The sequence below is a fragment of the Pyxicephalus adspersus genome, chromosome 6 (genome assembly GCF_032062135.1).
Source record: "Pyxicephalus adspersus chromosome 6, UCB_Pads_2.0, whole genome shotgun sequence".
In the NCBI taxonomy this organism is placed as follows: Eukaryota; Metazoa; Chordata; class Amphibia; order Anura; family Pyxicephalidae; genus Pyxicephalus; species Pyxicephalus adspersus.
Genome location: NC_092863.1, coordinates 34,664,574 through 34,686,294, shown reverse-complemented (window position 1 = coordinate 34,686,294; position 21,721 = coordinate 34,664,574). Strand labels below are relative to the sequence as shown.

Genomic DNA, 21,721 nt, shown 5'->3' with positions numbered 1-21,721 from the left:
GCATCCTTCTTTATAGCTATCCTGATCAGTGATTTCCTTACAGAAAGAAATCTCTACAGTATAAACCCAGTCCCAAGACTTTAGGTACCTAAATTGTAAACAGTGTAATGCTGCGACCTCTAACCTTTCTTATCTCTGGAAGCCTGAAAGTTAGAAACAGAAATGTACCACATAAATTAAGTACATTTGCCAATTTTTAATGAGAGGGGTACGCTAATCCTTTACAAACCAAAACCTTATCAAGGAAGATCATAAAGAGCAAAAAGATAAAAAAGCATATATGTTTAGTGATTTGTGATCAGGAAACCCGACTAATTGGGGGTGAAATTATTATTGCTTGCTATTTTAGAGGAAAGGCATTGTTTTCCTTTAGAATCTCCTCCTCAGCAGTTCACAGTAGATCAGTGTTCCTCCAGAGGAGACTAGGTTTTCCTTGAACAATGAGCAGTGTGCGACTCTCAGGTCAATTTACCTGACAAAATGATCATTTGCCTATCTCTAAGGGTGGCAGCCTTCTGAATGGCTAGCAATGTAAGGCATTCTTCTTACCGCCGACCACCACACTAATGTACTGCGAGCTGTGGAAATAGTAATTATAGCAGGGGTTACTTGAAGACCTAGAAGTTTTTTTTAAAGGGTTCCCCCACTAAAAAGGTCAAGAAATACTGCTGTAGAGTGTTGCTGCAATGCTTGGATACTTGCTATGACCCTGCAAAATGTCTGAATGTCAGATGATAAAAACAAATGGTGAGTATTAACAGGTTCTCTGGACCTTTTAACAGCTGTTAGCAATTTTCTACAGTGAAAGGACTGGGACAAAACACAAGGAGCAGAGAAGAGAGTTGTAAAATTAAAGCCCACCCCTTCTCAGAACATGCTAGCAGCAGACTTTCCTCTCATGGTCTGATTTCTCCCTTTTTATCTAACAGTATTGTCTAAATTGCTAATGCCCTAAAAAAAACTGGAGAAAAGAGAGTGCATGATCCTTTTAGATTCCTCCACCTCCAAAAATATCACATCTTGCTGCTGGCATGAATTTTGAAGAGAAGTGGTGCTGGCAGAAACTATGGGATCTGCTTACTGGAGTGAAGGGGAGGGAGGTTTTAAAACCTCCCTGACTCTCCATCAAACAGCTACCAGAAGACAGAATTGTGAACCTCTATATGGGATAGTGTAGTGACCTGTGAATATGCAAATATTTCCTGATCCAACTTTAAATTGCTGGATTGCATGAATTATTTTTGATGTTTGAAGACACCTTTACTAAGGGTAAGGTAAAAATTAAGATGCTCAGACAAATCATTGCAATGCTAGTCAAGCATTTGGCAATTTTCAGTCAAATTCAAAATTCTCTGCCAAGCAGATACCTGCTTGGCAAGAAGATCAAAAGATCTAAAAAGAAAGTTCAATTGCTTTAGAGATTTGTCATGGATATGGTCAGTTGAAACAAATTTACCTTTCACTACAGCAAAAAAATATAACTATAAATAAACAAAAAACGAAAGCCTTTAAAAAAGTCATCGTTCCTTACCAGAAATATCTCAATTGCTCCAAGGATATACATAGCAGTAGCAAATGTTGTTCCAAGGTAGAAGCACAGACCAACCGCACCTCCAAACTCAGGACCAAGTGCCCGGGAAATCATAAAGTATGAACCACCCGCTGATAAAAGAGAAAGAACATTAAATCACAAAAAATAGTATGACCTAGAACAGAAAAGTAAAAAGGAGACCCAACTCAAAGGAAAAAAATAAATTACTAACAATAAAAAAAACAGTATATAGAAATCATAAGTCATAAAGAAAAGGGCAGGGAATACAGGCTAAGCAGGATAAGTTTAGACATTACCTGGTACCACCCCATTAGTTGCTATAGCACTCATTGAGATTGCTGTAAGCATGGTCTGAAAAGAGAAAATGACATTACATCTGTCCATGTATCCAAATTACATAATACATCCAAAAAACAAAGAAAAAACAAATATGTTTGCATACTACTCACACAGCAGCAGCAGGCAAAAACAATGCAGAAGGAGTGTAGTACCCCTGCAGTCCCCACTACCCAAGGGAGACGAAGAAACAAGATAACACCAAAAATATTTTGTAAGCATGGAAGGTACACCCCCATGACTGTTCCCATTCGAGTAGCCTAAAAAAAAAAAAAAAAACACAGGGGTGGTCAATGTAATAAACTGACAAGTTTAACTTAGGAAGATCTCAAAAATTTTTTCTGCAATTATATCCCCACCTTAGTTGGCTTCTTTTTACCCTCACTCTCCTCCTCATGTTCTTTTGCTCCTTGGGGAAGATTGGTGTAATTGGCCAAACGGTTTAAGAGGGAGGACACTTTGGGACGTGTGTCCATCTCTTCCTGCACATAAAAGTAACACATTCTTATAATATCATATACTACAAGGACATAAACATAAAGCTTTATTAGGGTTATGCAACTTATTCTTAATATTCACATACAGACTAAAATTTTTTTTTTTCAGACACATAACTAGACCCCTATTTATTACTGCATATTACATTTTAAAAATTCTAAAACTGGAAGGACCACATCCTTTGTAGGTAAACTGTTAGAAAAAGAAGGTTGCAAAACACAGATCATGAGACACTTATTCAATTTAGGGGTCATTTTTGGATAATATATTCCATGTAAGCTTTTCTCAACCTTTTTACACATTATTATTATTATTATTATTACACATGGAGTGACCCTTGAAATAACTTGCAGGTCTTAGGAAAGCCCTGCTGTAATTGAGCATGGTGGTCAGTGCGCGTAATGCCTCCTATATTGCTGGCCAGTGGGAAGAATGTGAAGCTACAAATAGTGAAAAAGATCATTGATGCCAGTGGTAACTGACCTGAGAGGTACAAATTGGTAATTGTTCAAGGAACCCCTATCAACCTCTGGAGGAGCCCTGGGGTTACACAGAAGTCTGGTTGAGAAATGATGTTCTACAGAGACACAGCTGAAGTTCTATCACTCATATGATAATGTGATAAAAAGTCACCACTTGTCCATTACCTCAAACAAAGCCAGATTTCTGTCATAGGAATCTTCTCCTTCTTCATTGTGATTCTGGTACAGAGCGGAGTTTTTCCTGCGGTCAATCTCTGTAGAAGATAATATTTAGTTTTTACAACTGCCGCATGCTTTACTTAATACAAAGCTGTGTTAAACTAAAGAAAAAAAAAAAAGATACCTAGAAGCTTGCTGTTTTCCTCTGTTACGGATGTCTGGCTTCGATCTTTAGTGGGAAAAAAAATAATTAAAATGATCTTTGGTATCTCAAAACTTTACAATAGTTTAGTGAAGAAGTGTAAAATAGGAATTTTGTACTCATAATAATAGGAATTTTGTACTCTTGGAGTCCACCCTATGGACACAAGAGGTAATTTTCCTAATTATACTGCTATCTACAGGAGAATTTGTACTGGAAAACAAAAAATACTGACCAAAATGACCAGTCACAAATAAACCAAGAATCAGGGTGAGGAGAATGTCAGCAAAACAGGCATTTTCAGGTTCAAGAAGAAGTCAGTAACTGGGAAGAGGCAAGTGGGATACTAACACACAAAGGTCAGAAGAGGACAACAAAAGCTGAAAGCTATGAATGGGTGAAGAGGGGTCACAGAGAAAACAAAAGATGCTGGACACACTTAGAGGCATGCGGGGTAGCAGAAGACTGAGACTCCGCACTAGAATAGCAATGCATTGCTTAAACACATACACAATACTGGTGCCAGCATGGATGTGCAGATCAGAGACCAAAGGGCAGGGCCACAAAATTACTAGTATAAAAATAGGAATGATGTGCTGGAAAACCAGGGACATGTAGAAAATTGTCTATGATATATACAGACAGAGAAAAAATCTCTCCATGGATAATTTTTGAACTTAAAAGACATTCAGTGCTATGAGTTTGTTGATCTCCAAATTTTGCAGGTGAACTAGTAGACAAGCTTGGGTGCTCTGAACGTGGATAGTGTGCCAGTTAAGACAGTCACCAACAGCAACTTTATACTTAGTCAAGGGTAGATCCTAGATGTAGTTTTCACTGAAAGGATCATGTGTAAGGATAGGAGACCGATTCAGGAAATGAACGGTAAAGCTTTCAGTAAACCATTACAGCTTAAGTGTACTACTACAACAATCTGACCCAAACACTTTATAACAAACAACTGAAGTAGTAAGGCTTCTTTTAAGAAATTTTTTTGACTGTAAAGTCACAGACAAGATAGACAGGACCTGACAGTGAGGCTCTAGAATGGGATTTCAACCATTTACTAGCTGGGTCCTTAAAAACACTCTACCATTACATTTATTTGTTTAGATCACTGGATACATAGTCTAGACAGATTACCTCTTTACAAAGCCCTCCCTATTCAGGTACAAGATTAGTACGTTTTTAGGGAAGCAAGCATCTTGTTATTCTTCATGGAAGAACAATTGATACAACAGGAAGGTCTTTGCAATTTAGGGGTTCTAAAAGACCCCAGACAAGAAGCTTGGGTTGAAATAATAGACTGATTCTTAAATGTTATGGTGCTGACATAACTAATTTTGGAGTTACATCAGAAGACTGGAACTCCTTCAGGATAAGCTTGTCAAATACGGGAGCAAACAAGCATCCTGGCAGAGCCTCTGCAACCAATGGCTCAGAAACTCTCAAGGCTGTAGGCCAATAAAACAGAAAATATGCAGGGAAAGGCGCAGGGCAGCGCTTATGGTCTCCACAGTCAACAGCTAGGTGTTTTAGGCCATAAAGTTTTGCATGGCTGTAGAAAATGAACCCAATTAAAGAACGGTGGAAACAGATGGCAAAAAAATTCCAGGCAACAGACAGCTGCATCAGTAGCCAAGCTTTGAGCAGTTAAGGGTATAGACAATGGTACAGAGTATTCATAATGCTTTCAGCCTTGCATCATACAGACATCAGATGATTGTTGTTGGAAACGATTTCTCATGATGGTTTCTAGTGATAGATAAATGAACAGGTACTGTACACACAGCACCATTCTTTTCCATGGAGAGAGGAGGTGGGAGGATGAGTGAGTGGCATCCGACTGTGTTGTCCTCCATAGGAGTGCACAGTGATCATTCCCGAATGGTCATTCATCTGCCATGACAGATTTATGAACAATGTCAGAGGACCTGTACATGTATCAGATTTTTGCCCAGGACAAGCAGACCATTCATCTTGGATAAGAATCATCTGACATGTGTAGGTAGCTGTAGGTCTTGCTCAAACTACATGCAGGTACACTGCACCGCACATGGTGTCCAATACACAGAAACATCATGCATTGCATACAAAGCAAGGTCTGATATTCTCACTATATGCGATGCAGTGCAGTTCGTTTCTACACTTCACTATTGCATGCATTTTTGTCAAATCTGTGTACTGCCCCTCTCAATGTAATAAATAGTGTCAGCATCAAATAAGACAGGTGGATGTGCGTTGTGGTATAATGCATAACTATTGCATGTGCTACTGTGTGGATGACACCAGATGACTTTCATAATCATTTGCAGTGACAGATGAACGAAAGTGTACACAGGGCACTGTTCTGTTAAATAAAGAGAGGAAAAGGGAGGACGAGTTAGCGGCACTCTGCTGTGCTCTTTTCCATAAAAGTAAACACCAGTTATTTCCGATCAGTCGCTCGCCAATCCTTTGTGGTTGGGGGAACCTTATACACATGTCAGATTTTCATCTGAGGCAAGCACGACCATTCATCTCGGGTGAGAATGTCCTGACATATAAACATAGCTTAAGTGTCTTAAAAACAGAAACATTTTATTTTACATTTTTTTCCTCCCAATTAAAAATGTATTTGCATGGCTTGTCTATGCCCCTGTCCCATTCTAAGCTGACAGTAAAGTTGACAGATGTGGCATTACAGGTCTAACAGAATTAAATATATCTTACAAATACTTGTAAACTATGCAAAACAACCCTTGTGCCCATGAAGTGTTGGCTTATAAATATGCTTAACTAGGAAAGTATGATGTATTATCAGACATTACGGCTGATTTAGTAAAGGAGTAGAGGTTGTGCACTTTGCACAGGAATTTCCAATTACTGTGATGAAAATTCACTTTGTAAAGAATACCCATTCACATGCTGATAAGTAGAATCCACATAAATTTACATCATTGACAAAGTTGATGGAAAGTCCCCTAGCACCATAGTATGCGCCTATATCAGAATTAAGCATTTTTAGCCTAATCACCCTTTTAATATGAGAATATCAGAAAAGCATAACCACATTTATTTATTACAATCCCTACTCCGAGGCCCTATTCTATAACATTTACAGCCTGTCATCAAACTGATGATTGAGCGGTGACACGTAATAACCAGCTAGCACTGATCCAGCCATAAATCTGTTGTGGTCAAAGCGATCCCATCTGCTAGTTTTGTAAACCAGTGATCAGGAAAGCAGACTGCTGGGTGGAGTGACAATATCAGAGCCTTACCAGTCCCCCAGGAATCTTCATTCTCAGCATCTCTCAGGGCAGTAAAGCCTTCCACATCTATGTCATCCTCAGGGTCCAGTACTTTGGTGACAGTAAAATGTGGCATGTTTATGCTGTGTTGTTGGTAACACTTTTTCCACTTATCCTGTTTAAGTTGTCTTCTACGCTCTCGTTTAGCTTTCAGTTCAAACTTTCCATCCTGAATTCTTCAGCCTGCTTACGTCTCCCTATTTCCTGAATGTTCTTGAAATGTCGAGAAGCTCTTTTTAGTACTGGGAGGTCTCCCTCTTATGCTAATTTAACACTCCTTTCTTTCAGCATTCATCCCAGGGTTTCAGTATATCCTGTGCTTGGAATTCTCATACCAGGCTGTCCCCACCCTTCTCCCAACTCTTATCTGTGTATTGTGCTGTCTCCTATTTTGGGAACTTTTCTGCTCTCTGTCCCTCCACTTATCTCCCTCTTGCTGCTGGAACTCAGACTCAGCCTGGGCTTCCCTGTCACATGTTCCTTTCCAATCTAAGTGGGAGGGGCCTGTTCTTAAAGAAACAGCAGTGCCATTAGCAGCAAGCAAAGCATGCAGGTACCTAACCCCGCCTCTCCTCTGAAGGTGTTATAAAGACGTGTTGCCGGCTTTACCTGTGGGTGTTAGGTTCCTGTATGAACTTTATTCCCTGAGCAGTACAATAGGAGCCAAGGTGAGCGTCTGTTATTAAAACATTCTCATAAACTGCTGTCAGGCTGGGGTGTGACTCCTAGGTGTACAATAAAAACAAATGTCATAGCAACCCCATCCTACACTTAGTAGTATTGTGCCTACCTCTGGGTCTAGCCTAGCATGAACTCCTCGGGTAGGGTCAGACAATGCTGAGCTTGTATGTAATGTACAATGCCTGCCAGCAAGAGTTTATATAAATATATTACAAAGTGTTGTGTCACATGACCAGGGAGTGCTAGGTACGAGTACAAGGGAAGGTGACTTATAACTAGCAGGAATAACAAGGTCACCAAGCTCCTGGCTATGGGTTATCCTGGGCTTTAAGGAGTAGAATACTAGTGGTGACCTTATTATTATTATTATTATTAATATTATTATCAATATTATGAAACTTTATTTACAAAACACCAACATATTATGCAGGGCTGTACATTGCAGTGACAACTAAGAGGAACTAATAAACATGAGTAAGCAAAGTCAGGATACTTTCCCATACACTACAGGCTTCCTGTTTGCAAGCCCACATACATGGACCAGATTGATAAATTATGTGCAATCTGATCTCCACTCAATCTCCTTTGCTTTAGGAATCTTCATGAAGTATGATCCCAGTGATTGGAATAAACATGAGTTGTGACGCACATATGTTGTAAGTGCAGGGCATGATGTCTGGGAACAGTAAAAAGTTTCCCAGTGGGGCTGCAAGAATATCACTTAATATAACTTCTTGTTAGGCAAAGTAACACTGTACTGTTACACTGTAACACATGAAGCTGCCCTATGATATACAGCAATACATGGGCGCTTGGGCTGCTGTCTGTTGTAACAATGATCCTATGAATGAGGCAGCACATAGATACAGATAGAAATGAATGCAGCCTACAATTTTTGGTAGCTAAGCATTGCAGTGAGAATTATGAGACATTATATGTCATTTTGCATGCAGTTTCTGTGTATTTAGTTCTGAACTATGCATATTATGAGTGAGCCTTTACAGAAAGACCACAGGAAGTGAAAGAAAATAGTGACACAGTTGTCACCAGAGGAGGGGACATTATTACTAGATTTACCATCACATTTTATTCCAGTGACAACTGGAAAACTTGAAGCGTTCCCTCGCTCTCAGTGACATATAATTGGCAGGACAAAAAAAGGAGCTGCAAGGGACGTAGCCAAAAATAACCTGACAGAGGCTCCAAGATTACTCTATAAAATACTAAAACAAAATGTTTTGGCCATAAATACATGTTTAAGAGACCCTGTCACCAAAAGTTGCATTTAAAAAGCGTAGAAACTTTTTTTGTTTATTCCTATTAAAATGCTTAATTGCAACAGTTTCCATCTCTATAAATAACTTGTTAAGGCTGGGTCTACACAGACGTTTATAAAAACACCTGTAAACTTTCCTTACTGCCGTGTTTTCCTGCGTTTATGTTTTAAGTTTCCTAAAAATGCCCAAAAACACAGGAAAACACCCTATTGAAATCAATGGAAGCATTTACCCGCGTTTTTGGGCGTTTTCCAGCTTTAACACAACGTTTTTATTTTTTAAACATTGCAAGCAACGTTTAAGATAAAGCTCATAAACAGGCCTGAAGGTAACGTCCTGGTGTAAATTAGCCCATTGTAATGCATTGGGATTTCAAACATGGGCTTTGAAAGCCTCAGGTTAAACGCTGGGGAATCAGTCTGTGTAAGCCTTATTGTATTATACTAAACTTTTATTATTACTGAATTTGCTTCCTCCTTGTACCACCACCATATTGAAGATGGTGACACAGCTGTAGTTGCAGGGCTTCTGGAAAACAACACAAGGGGTCTTTGATGTAATTCAGAATTTACTGACAACTGAAATTAACTTGCAGCTGATTACCTTCTGACCGGCTTTTGACTTGCTGCATGCTGGGTTTGAATTTCCATAGATTTAAATGAGATCATAAAAACCACTTAACGCAAAGAAAAGTCAGTTGAATCAGTTCTGTACGCAGTTTAATTGCAAGGTTGTGAACTTACGACTCGGGCTACAAGCAGCCATGTCATCACTCCATGTGGTAGCATATACCACTGTAGTCACCACAATAACACTTTGACATTCAGCTACAATTACAGAGAAAAGTGTCCATACAGAGAGAAAGTTCATACAGATAGTCAGCAGGGTGTGCACAGTGCTGTGCAGATTAAGGTTTGAGTGAAGTGGGAAGGTTAGTGTTAAGGTCAGTCTAAAGCACTTTTTCAACTTTATTACCCCAGATGAACTCTTAAAATGTTTTTCAGGTCTTGGGAAACCCTGCTAAAATGAATTCATGGGGGACACTTCCAATATTAGTGATCAATGGGAAGAATACCCACCTTACTGTGGTGGTCAGAATGCTAAACCTACAGGTAGAAAAAAAGAGAATTGGTACCATGTTGTTAGCTCTGATGAGTGGTGTTGGATGCAAGCACCTTTGGATGGGGAGTCAATTAACCACAGCTCAAGGAACCCCTAGACTCTGAAGGAGCTCTGGGGATCCACAGAACACCGGGTGAGGAAACCCTGAAAGTTTGGTTGAAGTTAAACGTCAGCCTACTTATGAAGGTCATGAACAGTTGTATAGTTTCCTCTCCTGTGCAGACATTACTGATTATATTTCACTTCCTGTGTTCTCTCTGTATCTGCTTCTTAGAATCTGCAGCAAGTCAGATATAGCCTTATTTCCTGGATAATGAACTAAGTATCATCTAGCCCTTTTATTTATTCATTGGATTTTAGTTCTTTCAGTCATACAGGCTCAGCATTACATAAAAGCGTAACGTTACCTAGGACAGTCTGCATGTAAATCTGCCTAGGAATGCCCACCCTCTCCAGACTTACATCCATCCATCCAGATGTTTTGATTTGAAAATAAATTCCTCCCAAGAGCCAGCTCACTGCTTGTATCAAGGCTTAGCACTCCTGAGAGCCGTACTAAAGCAGAGTACTGTGATATTTCCAGGAATATATGTACAGCACACTTCTGACCCCCTCCCATCTGTTAAACCCAACCAGTATTGTAAAGCTCAGAGACCTAGTGACATTATCAAAGTCATTGTGTCTGATTTATGAAAGCTCTCCAAGGCTTGATAGGATACACTTTCATCAGTAAACCTGTGTGATCCAACATACCTGGAATGGATTTCCTAAAAGTCATTTGGTATTTGTTAGCAAATGTTTTCAATCCTCGACCAGATCTATTCCAAGTTTTCTGGATCACCCAGGTTACATAGTTAGTCAGGTTGAAAAAAGATATAAGTCCATCAAGTTCAACCACTAGGGAAATAAACATATCCCAGATATAAATAACAAGTATGTAGGTTCACTGATAAAAGTGTATCCTCTCCAGCCTTAAAGAGCTTTCAAAACTCAGGCCCATTAGGAGATAAAAAAAAGAGAAATCTCCTCAATGCAGATATAACAGTAAATCATCTCCCTATATCAGAATGGGGATGAGTTATAATTATGTGATAAGAAATAAAAGTTAGGTTAGAAAAAAAGTTTCATTGTGAAACTACATTAAAAAACAATCATTAAGGTATTCACATATGCAGCAGCCTTGTGAGGATAGAAGAATATTAAAAAGCAATCACACAGAAAACTCTTACAAGTGATTATAGTCATGCTGTGTAAAAAAAAAAGAATAAATCACATGTGATACATTTCCAGCAAATTAAATTTAATTTCACTGATGTGATCTAATGGTATGATAAAAAGCACAGGGAAACCACATGCAGGACATCAGTTCTAGACATGCATGGAACATTGTTCATATCGCTAATGCAGAAAAGCAGTGACTATAACAAACAGACAATGGATCTATGTCATTTGAGTCAGACACTGGTGTATTGAATAAAAAGTGAAGTTATGACTGCTCGTCAAGGATGCTCCAAAAGCATCAGGAATAGAATAGGAATAAAGTGTAATAAAATCTTAAATCTCTTCTCCAATATATGGGCAGAGCTGTATATGAAGCAAGTATAAAACAAACTTACTGTTTCTATGCCAAAGTAAAATTTTCCCTCCCCACACTGTGGTACATTTTATTCTTTTATATCAGTTTATAGCCTGTGATTCTCCTCTCTTCCCCAAGAACTGACCTGTGGGCCTATACCTCTCCATTAGGTTAATATCTTCCAGTGTTCTTCTTCTCTATGGTAGTCAATGTACACTTTCCTAATTTTTAGTTAGTGACCTCTCACTCCCATACTACAAAGCTAACCAAACACATGGGCCAAATGAAGGCTGTGACAACTAGGAAATCATTTGGTTGTTGTTGGTTGATAATGGCACACTTGTAAAAGTAGTAGACAGACATTGGATCAAAAAATGATCCAACAATTCAAACAATCCAACAATGAAATATGATGAAGATTTATACTTGTAGGATTAAGGACCATTCAGACTCAAGGAGAGCTGCAATGTTCTGCTTAACCACAGTCCTAAACTTTCCTATTTGAGTGAATAGGAGAGGTTGGCTTCTTTGCACGAGGTTGTGGATGCGGCAGATCACACAGAGGTTTCTTAAAGCGATGAGTCATTTTTGGCTGTATGGTTTTTTTTTAGGAATTGTGCTAAGGGTGCATATCTGGTTGCTTGGGGTGTGGTTTGCCTCTCCCGACCACATAGCAGCAGCTTGCTGTGCACCCGTGAACAGAGAACCGCACAGTTTATAATGCAGGTCTAAAAGTGCCCTAAGAATGAAGAACCTAGAATGGATACTCCAAACTACTGACTTGTCTGTAATGGGTGGTGTCAAAATTAGTCCTCCAGGGCTAGGATTTGTACACATTTTTAGTATTTCTCTAACTTAGAGGTCCCCAACCCCCAGCCGTCTGACAGGTGGGCCATGGATCTGTCAAGTGCACCCACCAGCAGGGTCAGGAGAAGGACCCCACTTGGGGGGGTGCACCAGCCAGAGCCACAGACCATGTCTCCCGTATGCATCGCAGGCTCTGGGAGAGTGGGCGGGTTCTGGCATCATGGAGTCACTCTGGGGGGTAGTTTCTTCCCCTTTGAGTGACACATGGCTCCCCGTGCATGCACAGTCCGGAGTCTGTGCATTTAGTGGTCCACGACCTGAAAAAGGTTGGGGACCACTGCTCTATCAGACAACAATAAATTTAGTAAGAGTTGGGTTACAAAGGGTTCTATTGGTGGGAATCATTTACTGAAACACATAGAACACCTGGAAGGTTCAACTGGAAAATGTTTGTGGGAATGCCAGATTCCCTGTTTTATAAAAAGAGCCCAGAAAGTCAGAAAATAAAATGAAGGTTTTTATGACAACATTGGCCTAAATATGGCCTTCAAACAATGGAGCTGAAAACCCCTGATCAGTAGGAACAAAGACAAGAATTGCCCAGACTATAATAAATTTTAACAGCATTTGGACATGAAAACTAAACAAGAAAGAAACAAAAGAACAAGCATAGCTGACTTTGAATCTTGGTGCTGGTGAAGTATTTTGGACAGCACAAGAAAGGAAGCAAAAGGATCCTACAACAAATCAAATCCTATAAGAAGCCCTGATGGCTAGACTTGTTGCTGCCTTGTTAGAGCGTACTCAATGGAAAAGATGATTGCCTGTGCTTGGAAAAGTTGAAGGCAAAAGAAGAAGACAAGCAGCAAAATGTTAGCTGGATAAAGTAATAGAAGTATGAAGAAGCCATTATGAAGAGTGAAGACCCAAACAGAAAACAGGTCATTCAAGAGAAACACTATTCACATAATCGCCAGGTAATTTTGTCCAATAATAATAAATGTTTATTAAAGGGACTCCACGTCACCTTAAAATATATCTTTTTATCCTGTAACTGCCTTTAGAGATAGATGTATTGATAAATGTCTATGAAAATGATTTACTAGGAACAATTCTCTAACTGAAATAGAATTTTGAAAAAATGTCTTGTATCCCTATTTGTCACCAGCATTTGTGATGTAGCTCACCCAATATTTGTTATTCAGATTAGGCAGGTGTATAACCAGCTATACATTGGTTCAATCTGAAACAAAGCTTCCCATTAAGTCACCGTGCAATCTCTAGTTACCCCAAATCACTGAATCTGAGCTGGGGGAGTGCATGTACTTGGGAGATAAAAAAAAAAAAAACAGAAATACTGATATTTGGGCACTTTAAGACAATGGGGTTATTATTATTACACAGTATTTATATAGCGCTGACATAATATGCAGCGCTTTAAAAAGTCAATTGTCTTGTCACTAGCTCTATGACAATCTAATGTCTCTACCATGGTTGTATGTCTTTCATACAGTCTAAGGTCAATTTGAGGGAAGCCATATAACCTACCATCATGTTTTTGGAATGTAGGAGGAAATCGGAGTACCCACACAGACACAAGGAGAACCTGCAAACTCCATGCACATACTGTCCTGGCCTACCTGGGACTTAGCGCTGCAACGGACAGAATGCTAACCACTGAGCCACCGATATGTAACAACTCAAACATTATGGGGTATGTTCATCAAAAAGTGATGTCTGTATAAATCCACATACATATTCTACAAGACTTTAGAGGCTGACATATTCATTAGGCACACAGATATTTTTACTAGGATATAGTTATGTCAATCTCTGGCCAAAAGTGAAGAACATACTTCTGAATACAAAGTATGATTGTATAAAACCAGAATTTCCAAACACAATTCAATATATATATATATATATATATATATATATATTCTTCAGTAAATAATTAATTTGTGTCTTTTTTCTTTGCATGGTGGCTTACCTTCCCCGCTGTCCATTGGGTTACTCGTCCTCTCACTAGTTGGTTCCACGCCAGTGGTGGCCAAAGAGCTGTCACTGTACACATCAGTTCGGCTACCATCCCGAACGCTATCCCTTGAGCTGAATCGGACACGAGAAGAGGAACTGAGATCTGGGCTGGAGTCCGAAACGCCCCCTAAATCATCCATTTTGGTCGGGGTCACGGTAAACCTTACTGACGCCATTTTGGGAGGCATTGGCGCCAAATCCTCGCTGTTGGCGGCCACCTTTACACCTAAACAAGACGTATGTAAGATGTTGATGATGTAAAATAATACAAATATACATATATACTATATAAGTTCATCTATGACCTCCAAAATCAAAGCAAAGCATGACCTATATTGGTGAGGATACATTTATATGTATTAAACTCATCTTAGTGGATGACAGAAGACAAAAGCCAACCTAAAGAAACAAGAGACTGGTCTATAGTAAATAAATATATAACAATGAATAAAAAATGTTTTTGGAAACTCAGATAACAAAATAATGAAAGCCATAACAACGAAACAAAGACAAATTACCCTGAAAGAAACAGAGAAGGGAAGTTGAGAGTGCAGAAGGCAGAAAAGCTCAGCTTTATCCAGGAATGAAGATGTTGTAGACCATGAAGAGAAGGAAGCATGAAGAAGTGATGATGACAGCCAGCTACATACACAATGTCTGTGATGATAAGGAATGACTATAGGTTGTGGGTGGGGTGTTCAGTATATAAGAAGCCTAGGGGGGCGTGTGAGGAGGAATAGTCTACAAATGAGATAAGGATTAGCAGAAATGCATGGAGGAGATGACACGTCCAGGCGAGAAAAGACAGAAAAAGACCAAGGGGGTGTCAGCAGCTAAAAACAACAGAATAACAGGACAGACGGGGGAAGGAGAGCAGCTGCAGAGACGTGCACGCGCATGGCCGCTTTTTGCATAATATGGTGTACGATGTGCAGGGAGCGCGCGAAGCCGGTGCAGGAGAATTACGTGAGCGCGCGTCTTAGAATAAGAAGAGGTGAATCCGTACGTGGTGATGTGCACGCGGAGCGGGAGCGCGCGTGGTTCGGGTAGCATGAAGCGGCCTTATAGCGGGCTTGTACCGTTCTCTGGATGGAGGAGAGTGTGCGGTCCGGGCTGTGTACAGCTTGCCATAGCATGTCTATAGTCCTGTGTAAGGGCAGGGACAGGAGGAACGCATGAGCTGTAATTGGGCTCAGTGAGCAAAGACAAAGGGAAGGAAGTGAAGATGTGGGGTGTGACTGCCTGTGTCAGGCATATTACATATGTCTATATATATCATATATGCTGCATACACCCCATGGAAGGCTCCGGCTGGGGTTACACTCATAGGTTACATTGCCTGTCATGGTGTCTTTATATTCCTACCCAATGTAATTATATTTTATCCAGTACGTGTCAATGAGCTGCATATATACAAACCAATGTCATTGTGGTGTCAGGGCTCAGATACAGTAAGGAAGGGTAAAATCCTGTCACTTTTTCCTACCTATTCCCCTCTGTGGAGTCATCACTTCCTGTCAGGGGGACTCCATAGGAAGTGAGAGGGAATCTGTCTGAAGTGAGGGTACACCTCATTAGCACTGGGTTGGTCCACCACTTATGCAAAGCTGCCATCATTCCTTGAGGCACAGATTCAGCAAAGTGCTGTCAGGGTCCATATTGCCATGAAAGCATGCACATTTATAATATGAATCTCCCATCTCAAAGGTGATCCATTAGATTGAGAACTGGTGACTGTGGAGGTGATTGGGGTGAACTCATTGTCATTTGTGCATTGTGACGTGATCACCAGAAGATGGGTACACTGCAGTCATAGGGGATGAACATGGTCAGCAAAAAGACTGTAGAAGTAAATGATGTTCACTTGGTACTTAAGGACCCAAAGTGTGATGAAAATATCCCCCACACCAATACATCACCACTACCAGCCTGAACCATTGATACAAGGCAGGACAAATGTATACTTTTGTGTTGTTGGTACCAAATTCTGCTGCTGCTGCCCGTCAGCTTCAAAGTTTGACATGTATGTTCAGAGATACTCTTCTGCATACCTTGATGGTAAGAAATGATAACGTGGTTATTTGATTTACCATTATCTGTTAGCTCAAAGCAGTGTGGCCATTCTCCTCTGACATATGGAGCCAACTCGCTTATAACCTCATCACACGCACGGCTCCAAGACTTTTCTAGAGCTGCCCCAAACTCTCTGGAACGGTCTCTTATCCTTTTCAGCTCGCTCCTACTTGCTTATTTAGGAAAACTCAAAACCCATTTTTTTAAACTTGCCTACCCGTCTTTTTCTGTATTTTGACTGTATTGTATTTGTCACTGTCCATATCTGTCATTTGCAACCCCCATTTAATGTACAATGTCGCGTAATATGTTGCATTATTTACATCCTGTTTATTATTATTAATAACAAGGCATTTTCACCGGAGAACTGCCACTTGCTGGATATTTTCCCTATTTTGGTATGTTCACTGCATCCCCCCTACAGATTGTTGTGCATGAAAATCTCCACAGATCAGTAGTTTCAGAAATACTGAGACCATTGATCCTGGCACCAACTGCCATGGCATGTTCAAAGTCATTTAATCACCTTTTCTCCCCATCCTGATGTTCAGTTTTCAGTATCTTCATGTCTACATAACTAAATGCATTGCGCTGCTGCCATGTGATTGGTTGATTAGATAATTGTATCAACAATCAATTGAACAAGTGTAGCTAACTTGTAGTGAGTATACATTGGATAATATACCCCTTGTCGTTTATTATGAGCATTAGGAGAGTTCCAGGATCATATAAATAAATGAAGCTGCAAGCAAGCACAACAATAAAGTGAGACCCTGCTCTTTACCAGACAGAATGTAGCCTGCCCATGAAAAAGCTGATTACTTACAAGCCCCAAATAAAGCACTCCTACCTGGTGGCATCCATCTTTTCTTGCGTTTCATCTGAAGGAATATACTCAAACTACAGCATGTTTATTTCTACCCAGTGCTAGTTTGCAAGAGTTCCTCATGTTTGTACAGAGTAACCAGCAGTAACTGGAGTATTAGCAGGTGGTAGGGGTACCAGGTGAATGTTTCCAACAACCAGAGATCCCCCTAGCCCACCCTATTACATCTCATTTTTACTTAAACCACTTGGGGAGCCGAAGCAACTTAAGCTGATGCAAACACATTGATTCAACCAATTAAAATGCATATTGTTGTTGACTGTCAAGGGATGTGTGATTTTGACAAACTGTTGTTGAGCTACACTTTTGGTACCTTCTGGGTTAGCATTACTGCTTCCTGAGTCACATACACACACCCAAGCAAAAGGAGATCATGGGGAGTGAATGTCCAGGTTACAAGAAGTAGAGGGGTGATGGTCACAGAGCTCAACCTGGAAACTGAATTCTGAAACTAGGAAATAAGTACAGCTGACCAACTCCACAGTGGGCAAGTGATCTACTGTGTACACATCATTTCCTACTGTGATCTACTGTGTACACATCATTTCCTACTGTGATCTACTGTGTACACATCATTTCCATTTGACTGCAAAACAACTTTAAAACACAATGGTTGTCCCTGTTCATTGGAAGTGATGTAGAGAATACATTGTGACAATCATAAGAGTTAAAGCAGTTAAAGCAAATGTCAAAGCTGAGTTTCAAGCAATCAAAAATGTTCCCAGAATACAGATGTGTGAGCCATTTTACTTGCCAAAAAATTATATTCCTGAGATTTGAACATCTCAACCTCACAGTACACCTAGGATAGAACTGCAATGTTGTAGTTTACAAGTCCTTAGATGTGGTGGCTCAGTTACTTTCACTCAGTGATACACTTTCCATCCTAGGATGCAATACTCACAGCATTTCACCCCAAAACAGAAAGTATGATAGGGAGTTGTGTTCTGAAATCCTCTGCTATTGTTCATAATATAAGGAAAAGATGTTCTGAAGTTACATAATAACAAATGTATCAAACAGATACAACAAACACTCTCATTGCTGAATGTAACAAATTAAAAGAATGCTCCCAGATATGAGGGGATCGTGTTACCTAATGCCAGTGCTGGATTCTAGCAGCCAATTGTTAGCCCCCAAAGTCACATGACTGCAGGAGTGACAGTTATACTATAAAATAGTCCCCCCCCCCCCATTATGTTTTTTTAGTTGGGCATAGCCAAGGATTAATACTCTACTTGTTGACCCACAGCATACACACACAACACACAAACACACCATTAGTATTTGCTGCATTTCAGCAACACTATTTTAAACAAAGTAGAAATGTACAATGTTAAAATAAACATTGCCTCTGCTATTTTATTGAATTCAAAGCAGTAATGGATTTATCACAAAGGCGTGAACATTGTTAAAAAAAAAAGAGAAATGTACAAAAGTTTGGATTGTTATGTCCACAATGTAAAGACGCTTCCAACACTTGATCCTTTATTGTCCGTCAGCCATTTGATGAATTCAACTTTCTGCCAAAGTCAAAAGACTGTAATTTTCCACAAGGCTCACAAAATAGGTCTTGGTTGCTGTGTCAGAAGTAGACCAAACCGTTTCTTGACGGTAATACGGTGTCGTGAGTACTTGTCATCTGGGGAGAAGCGTGCCGGGTGGGCTGAAGAGGTTGGCTGTCCATCTGGAGCTACTTTCTATAAGAAAAAAAGAAAAATAAGACGTTACATTTTCTCGTCCAAATCTTGTAGAGTCCTATATTGATGGCCAGATATGCAGGATTGGTTCATTTGTTGAATAAAAGAAATATCTGCCATGGTCATGTTATTCCTACTGGCACCGTGCCATCCCACTGCCTAATGTGATCCTGTGTTCTGCCCAGTTAGGGCAAAGTATATATGATATCCAATTCTTTATGCTGTCTTTTATTTTCCCAATTAAAACGGGAAATTAGAAACAAAATTCAGGTTTAGCTATAAAGTATATCTATTATTTACCTTTAGGTTCACAGTGTTCTCCCCAGCCCCTTTTAGCTGGTTGCACCACCCAGCACTTTTCAGCGTCCACCTAGCTGTTTTTGTGCGTTTACTGAACATATGGTCACAACACAGAGGCTTCCATCCACCTACAATTTCCTCCCACCACTTCTTTCACTAAAGTCTCTGGAAAGTGACACATCTGGGACTGTTGGTTCACAGTGTTTTGCAATTCCTGTTGCTGAACCTCTACATCCCTAATGTATCTTGCAGCATTGTAGGAGTTGTTGGGGGAACCAATGAGCACAATGGCTGCCATTATCTATAGGAGTGTGAGGGTCAGTCATGAGTTGACTTTACACCTATATGTATAGTTTTAAAAGTTCTATTTTCATTATTAGTTCTTAATTGCATGTTTATGAAACTAGGTGCAACCAGCCATTGCAGACTTGATTTACAATGGTGCAGGCCACTATCCCTACTACCATGTGAGGCAAAAATTGGAATGACAAATAAGTCTGCACTTTTTAAAAACATTTTTATCTGCAGTTTCAGTTTAAAGAGGCCCTGTCGCCACAACATGGTAAACATAGCAGCAAAATGTGATCATACAGACATCAGTGGGCCTTTATTTTTTGATACCAGAGCCGGTATTGAATATTCCACATCAGAGGCTTTGCTAGTACACCACAGCCCGCCCTCCTCATGGCAATAGCGGGGAATCTGGGAGTGATCCGCATGGGAGGGGGACAGGTTCTCTTTAACCAATATGAACACCAAGGCATCAAATGGGACGATTGCTGACGAAAGGCCTTCACAGCAGCAGAGACATACAGACAATACATAACTCATTGTGAGAGAAGATTCTTCTAACTCCCCAGATGCTGCAGCTCGGCATAAACTACCAGCACGTTGTTCGAGCCCCGGGAAGGTAAAGCCCTCTAAATGTCCCCAGCACACTCGGGCTCTGAGCACTCCACTCACCTTCATGGTGTACACCCGATCCCCTTGTTCGTTCAGGTAATATTGCAGAAACATCTTGCCGTCAAGCACTCTCCGTCTGCTCCACAAATCTCCACTACAATCTTCAGCAACGTGCTTCCGCCTGCACGCAGCCACTTCCTGTTTGGTCGTCACTTCCGGTGACAGGCGGCATTTTCAGCGCAGAGGATTATGGGTGTGAAGTGGGGCGAGGGTTTACACGTGGCTCCCGGTCAGGGAAGCCAGGTGGATGTTGTAATGTGTAGTGTTGCATGTCAGAGAGCAGGGGGGTTCTGACAGACGCGTTTCATTTCCTCTTTATGGATAAAATGCAGCAACACTTATTATTACTGACTCTGCTCTAAGTAAACCACCTTTTGTCCTCAATAATGGAGGCTGTATGTACTCTGGTGTAAGAACACGTGATGGCTGATGTGCATTAGTGTTGGGTGTGATGCCAAGGCAGTTAAAGATTTCAATATCTTCTAATACCTGAACATAAAACTTGATAGAGGTGTGGGAAAAAACAAAACATTCGTAGCAAACCGCTCAAAAAATGTATTGTGGCCTAAAAATGTAGAAATATTTTCTGAGCCTACTTGTAGTGTGTGCTTTACATGGTATGCAGAAAATAATATTTACTGTGCTATGCGAGATAAAGAGACACACAACACAAATGGATGAAAATATAAAATAAATGCATATTAAAAAATTGCAAATTACACACTGACATTTTGAAACACTTTAACCAGACTTCTGTATTAGACTACATCACATGTAGAATAGGAAATAATGTATTACTTACAAGTCTGTTTATAAAGTAGTGAATCTTACATTTACTGAAACATTCCCTAGTAGAGAGTCCTCCAGGTCCATGTGTTTCAATGGCAGTGACTGATTTGCCTCCAAAGAATGTTTCACTGAATGTCAGATTCACTGCTTTATAAACACACCTCTTATTGTAGCCATTTTCAATTAGGGTTCCTCCAGATGTTGCTAGGGGTTCCTTGAGCTGAGGCTGATTCACCTCCCATTTGATGGTGCCTGTGTAGTTCCAAGGTCAGAGACACTTGGCATAACCAGGACACTAATGATTGTTTTATTCGTAAGAGTGGCACTTATCCCACAGGTCACTGGTATAGGGGAATTGTTGCCACTTATTCCTAATTGGTTTGGCAGGGGTTCACTAAGACCTAAAAACTGTTTAAAAGGTTTCTAGTAGGGTAAAATGGTTGAAAAATGTGGAATAGAGTGTGAGGACTTTATAACCTACAACAACATTTATGCAGGAGCCTAACATATGTATTATAGGGCTTCTTACAAATCAGTAAAAGGGAAACATGCTACAGCATCCATGGAAAGAAAAGAGTGCATCAATGTTGGCTGTAAGCAGACGAAATGTCCAGCTGTGAGTCATCAGTTGGTGAAAAAAATGCCAACATCATTTGAAGCAAACATGACGTGTATCAGCACTTTTTCATGGTCAGGAAACTCCACCACCCAACAGTATTTGCAAAGTTCCCGTGTCAAGAGCCGAAACAAGGATTCCAGTACTTTTACACACGGATTTTGTTGAAATCTCTGGACAGTTTTTAAGAATGACTAAGAATAACACAGCTCAGTGGCTTCAGCTTATATTGACATTTAATACTAATTACCTAAAAGAAATCTTTAAATGTTTGCAGAATTTTTATTTTATCTCTTTTCACATTTGCTTTGGTTTACTTGTTGACTTATCAAAGCATGCAGATTTAAACAAGACAACTGCCTGACATTTAAT

At 40.1% G+C, this 21,721-nt stretch overlaps 2 protein-coding genes and 1 long non-coding RNA gene across 4 annotated transcripts in view; 1 reads left to right on the top strand and 2 right to left on the bottom strand.

The window, feature by feature from the left end:
* The window catches only part of SLC12A6 (solute carrier family 12 member 6), a 38,157-nt gene extending 22,921 nt beyond the window's left edge, over window positions 1-15,236 (bottom strand). The window contains exons 1-8 of one of the 2 annotated variants that reach the window (XM_072415189.1): window positions 15,102-15,236; window positions 13,976-14,248; window positions 3,212-3,256; window positions 3,034-3,122; window positions 2,248-2,370; window positions 2,002-2,148; window positions 1,849-1,903; window positions 1,532-1,662 (exon numbers count right to left, since the gene is read on the bottom strand). In XM_072415189.1, coding sequence (XP_072271290.1) covers window positions 1,532-1,662; window positions 1,849-1,903; window positions 2,002-2,148; window positions 2,248-2,370; window positions 3,034-3,122; window positions 3,212-3,256; window positions 13,976-14,248; window positions 15,102-15,153 — 915 coding nt within the window. In that variant the 5' untranslated portion in view covers window positions 15,154-15,236. Of the gene's footprint in view, window positions 1-1,531; window positions 1,663-1,848; window positions 1,904-2,001; window positions 2,149-2,247; window positions 2,371-3,033; window positions 3,123-3,211; window positions 3,257-6,492; window positions 6,975-13,975; window positions 14,249-15,101 lie in introns of those variants that run through there. The other variant, XM_072415190.1, reaches the window with a different exon arrangement.
* On the top strand, window positions 7,080-14,314 carry LOC140333507 (uncharacterized). The gene is made up of 3 exons (XR_011921379.1): window positions 7,080-7,190; window positions 13,555-13,699; window positions 14,015-14,314. It is a non-coding gene; the product is annotated as an uncharacterized lncRNA (long non-coding RNA).
* A 3,081-nt stretch (window positions 15,237-18,317) lies between the features above and the next one.
* NOP10 (NOP10 ribonucleoprotein) lies at window positions 18,318-20,104 on the bottom strand. Its single transcript, XM_072413754.1, has 2 exons — window positions 19,945-20,104; window positions 18,318-18,681 (listed from the first exon to the last, which is right to left on the bottom strand). The coding sequence occupies exons 1-2, from the start codon at window positions 19,996-19,998 to the stop codon at window positions 18,541-18,543; spliced, it is 195 nt and encodes a 64-aa protein (XP_072269855.1). The 5' UTR covers window positions 19,999-20,104; the 3' UTR covers window positions 18,318-18,540.
* Window positions 20,105-21,721: the final 1,617 nt, after the last annotated feature.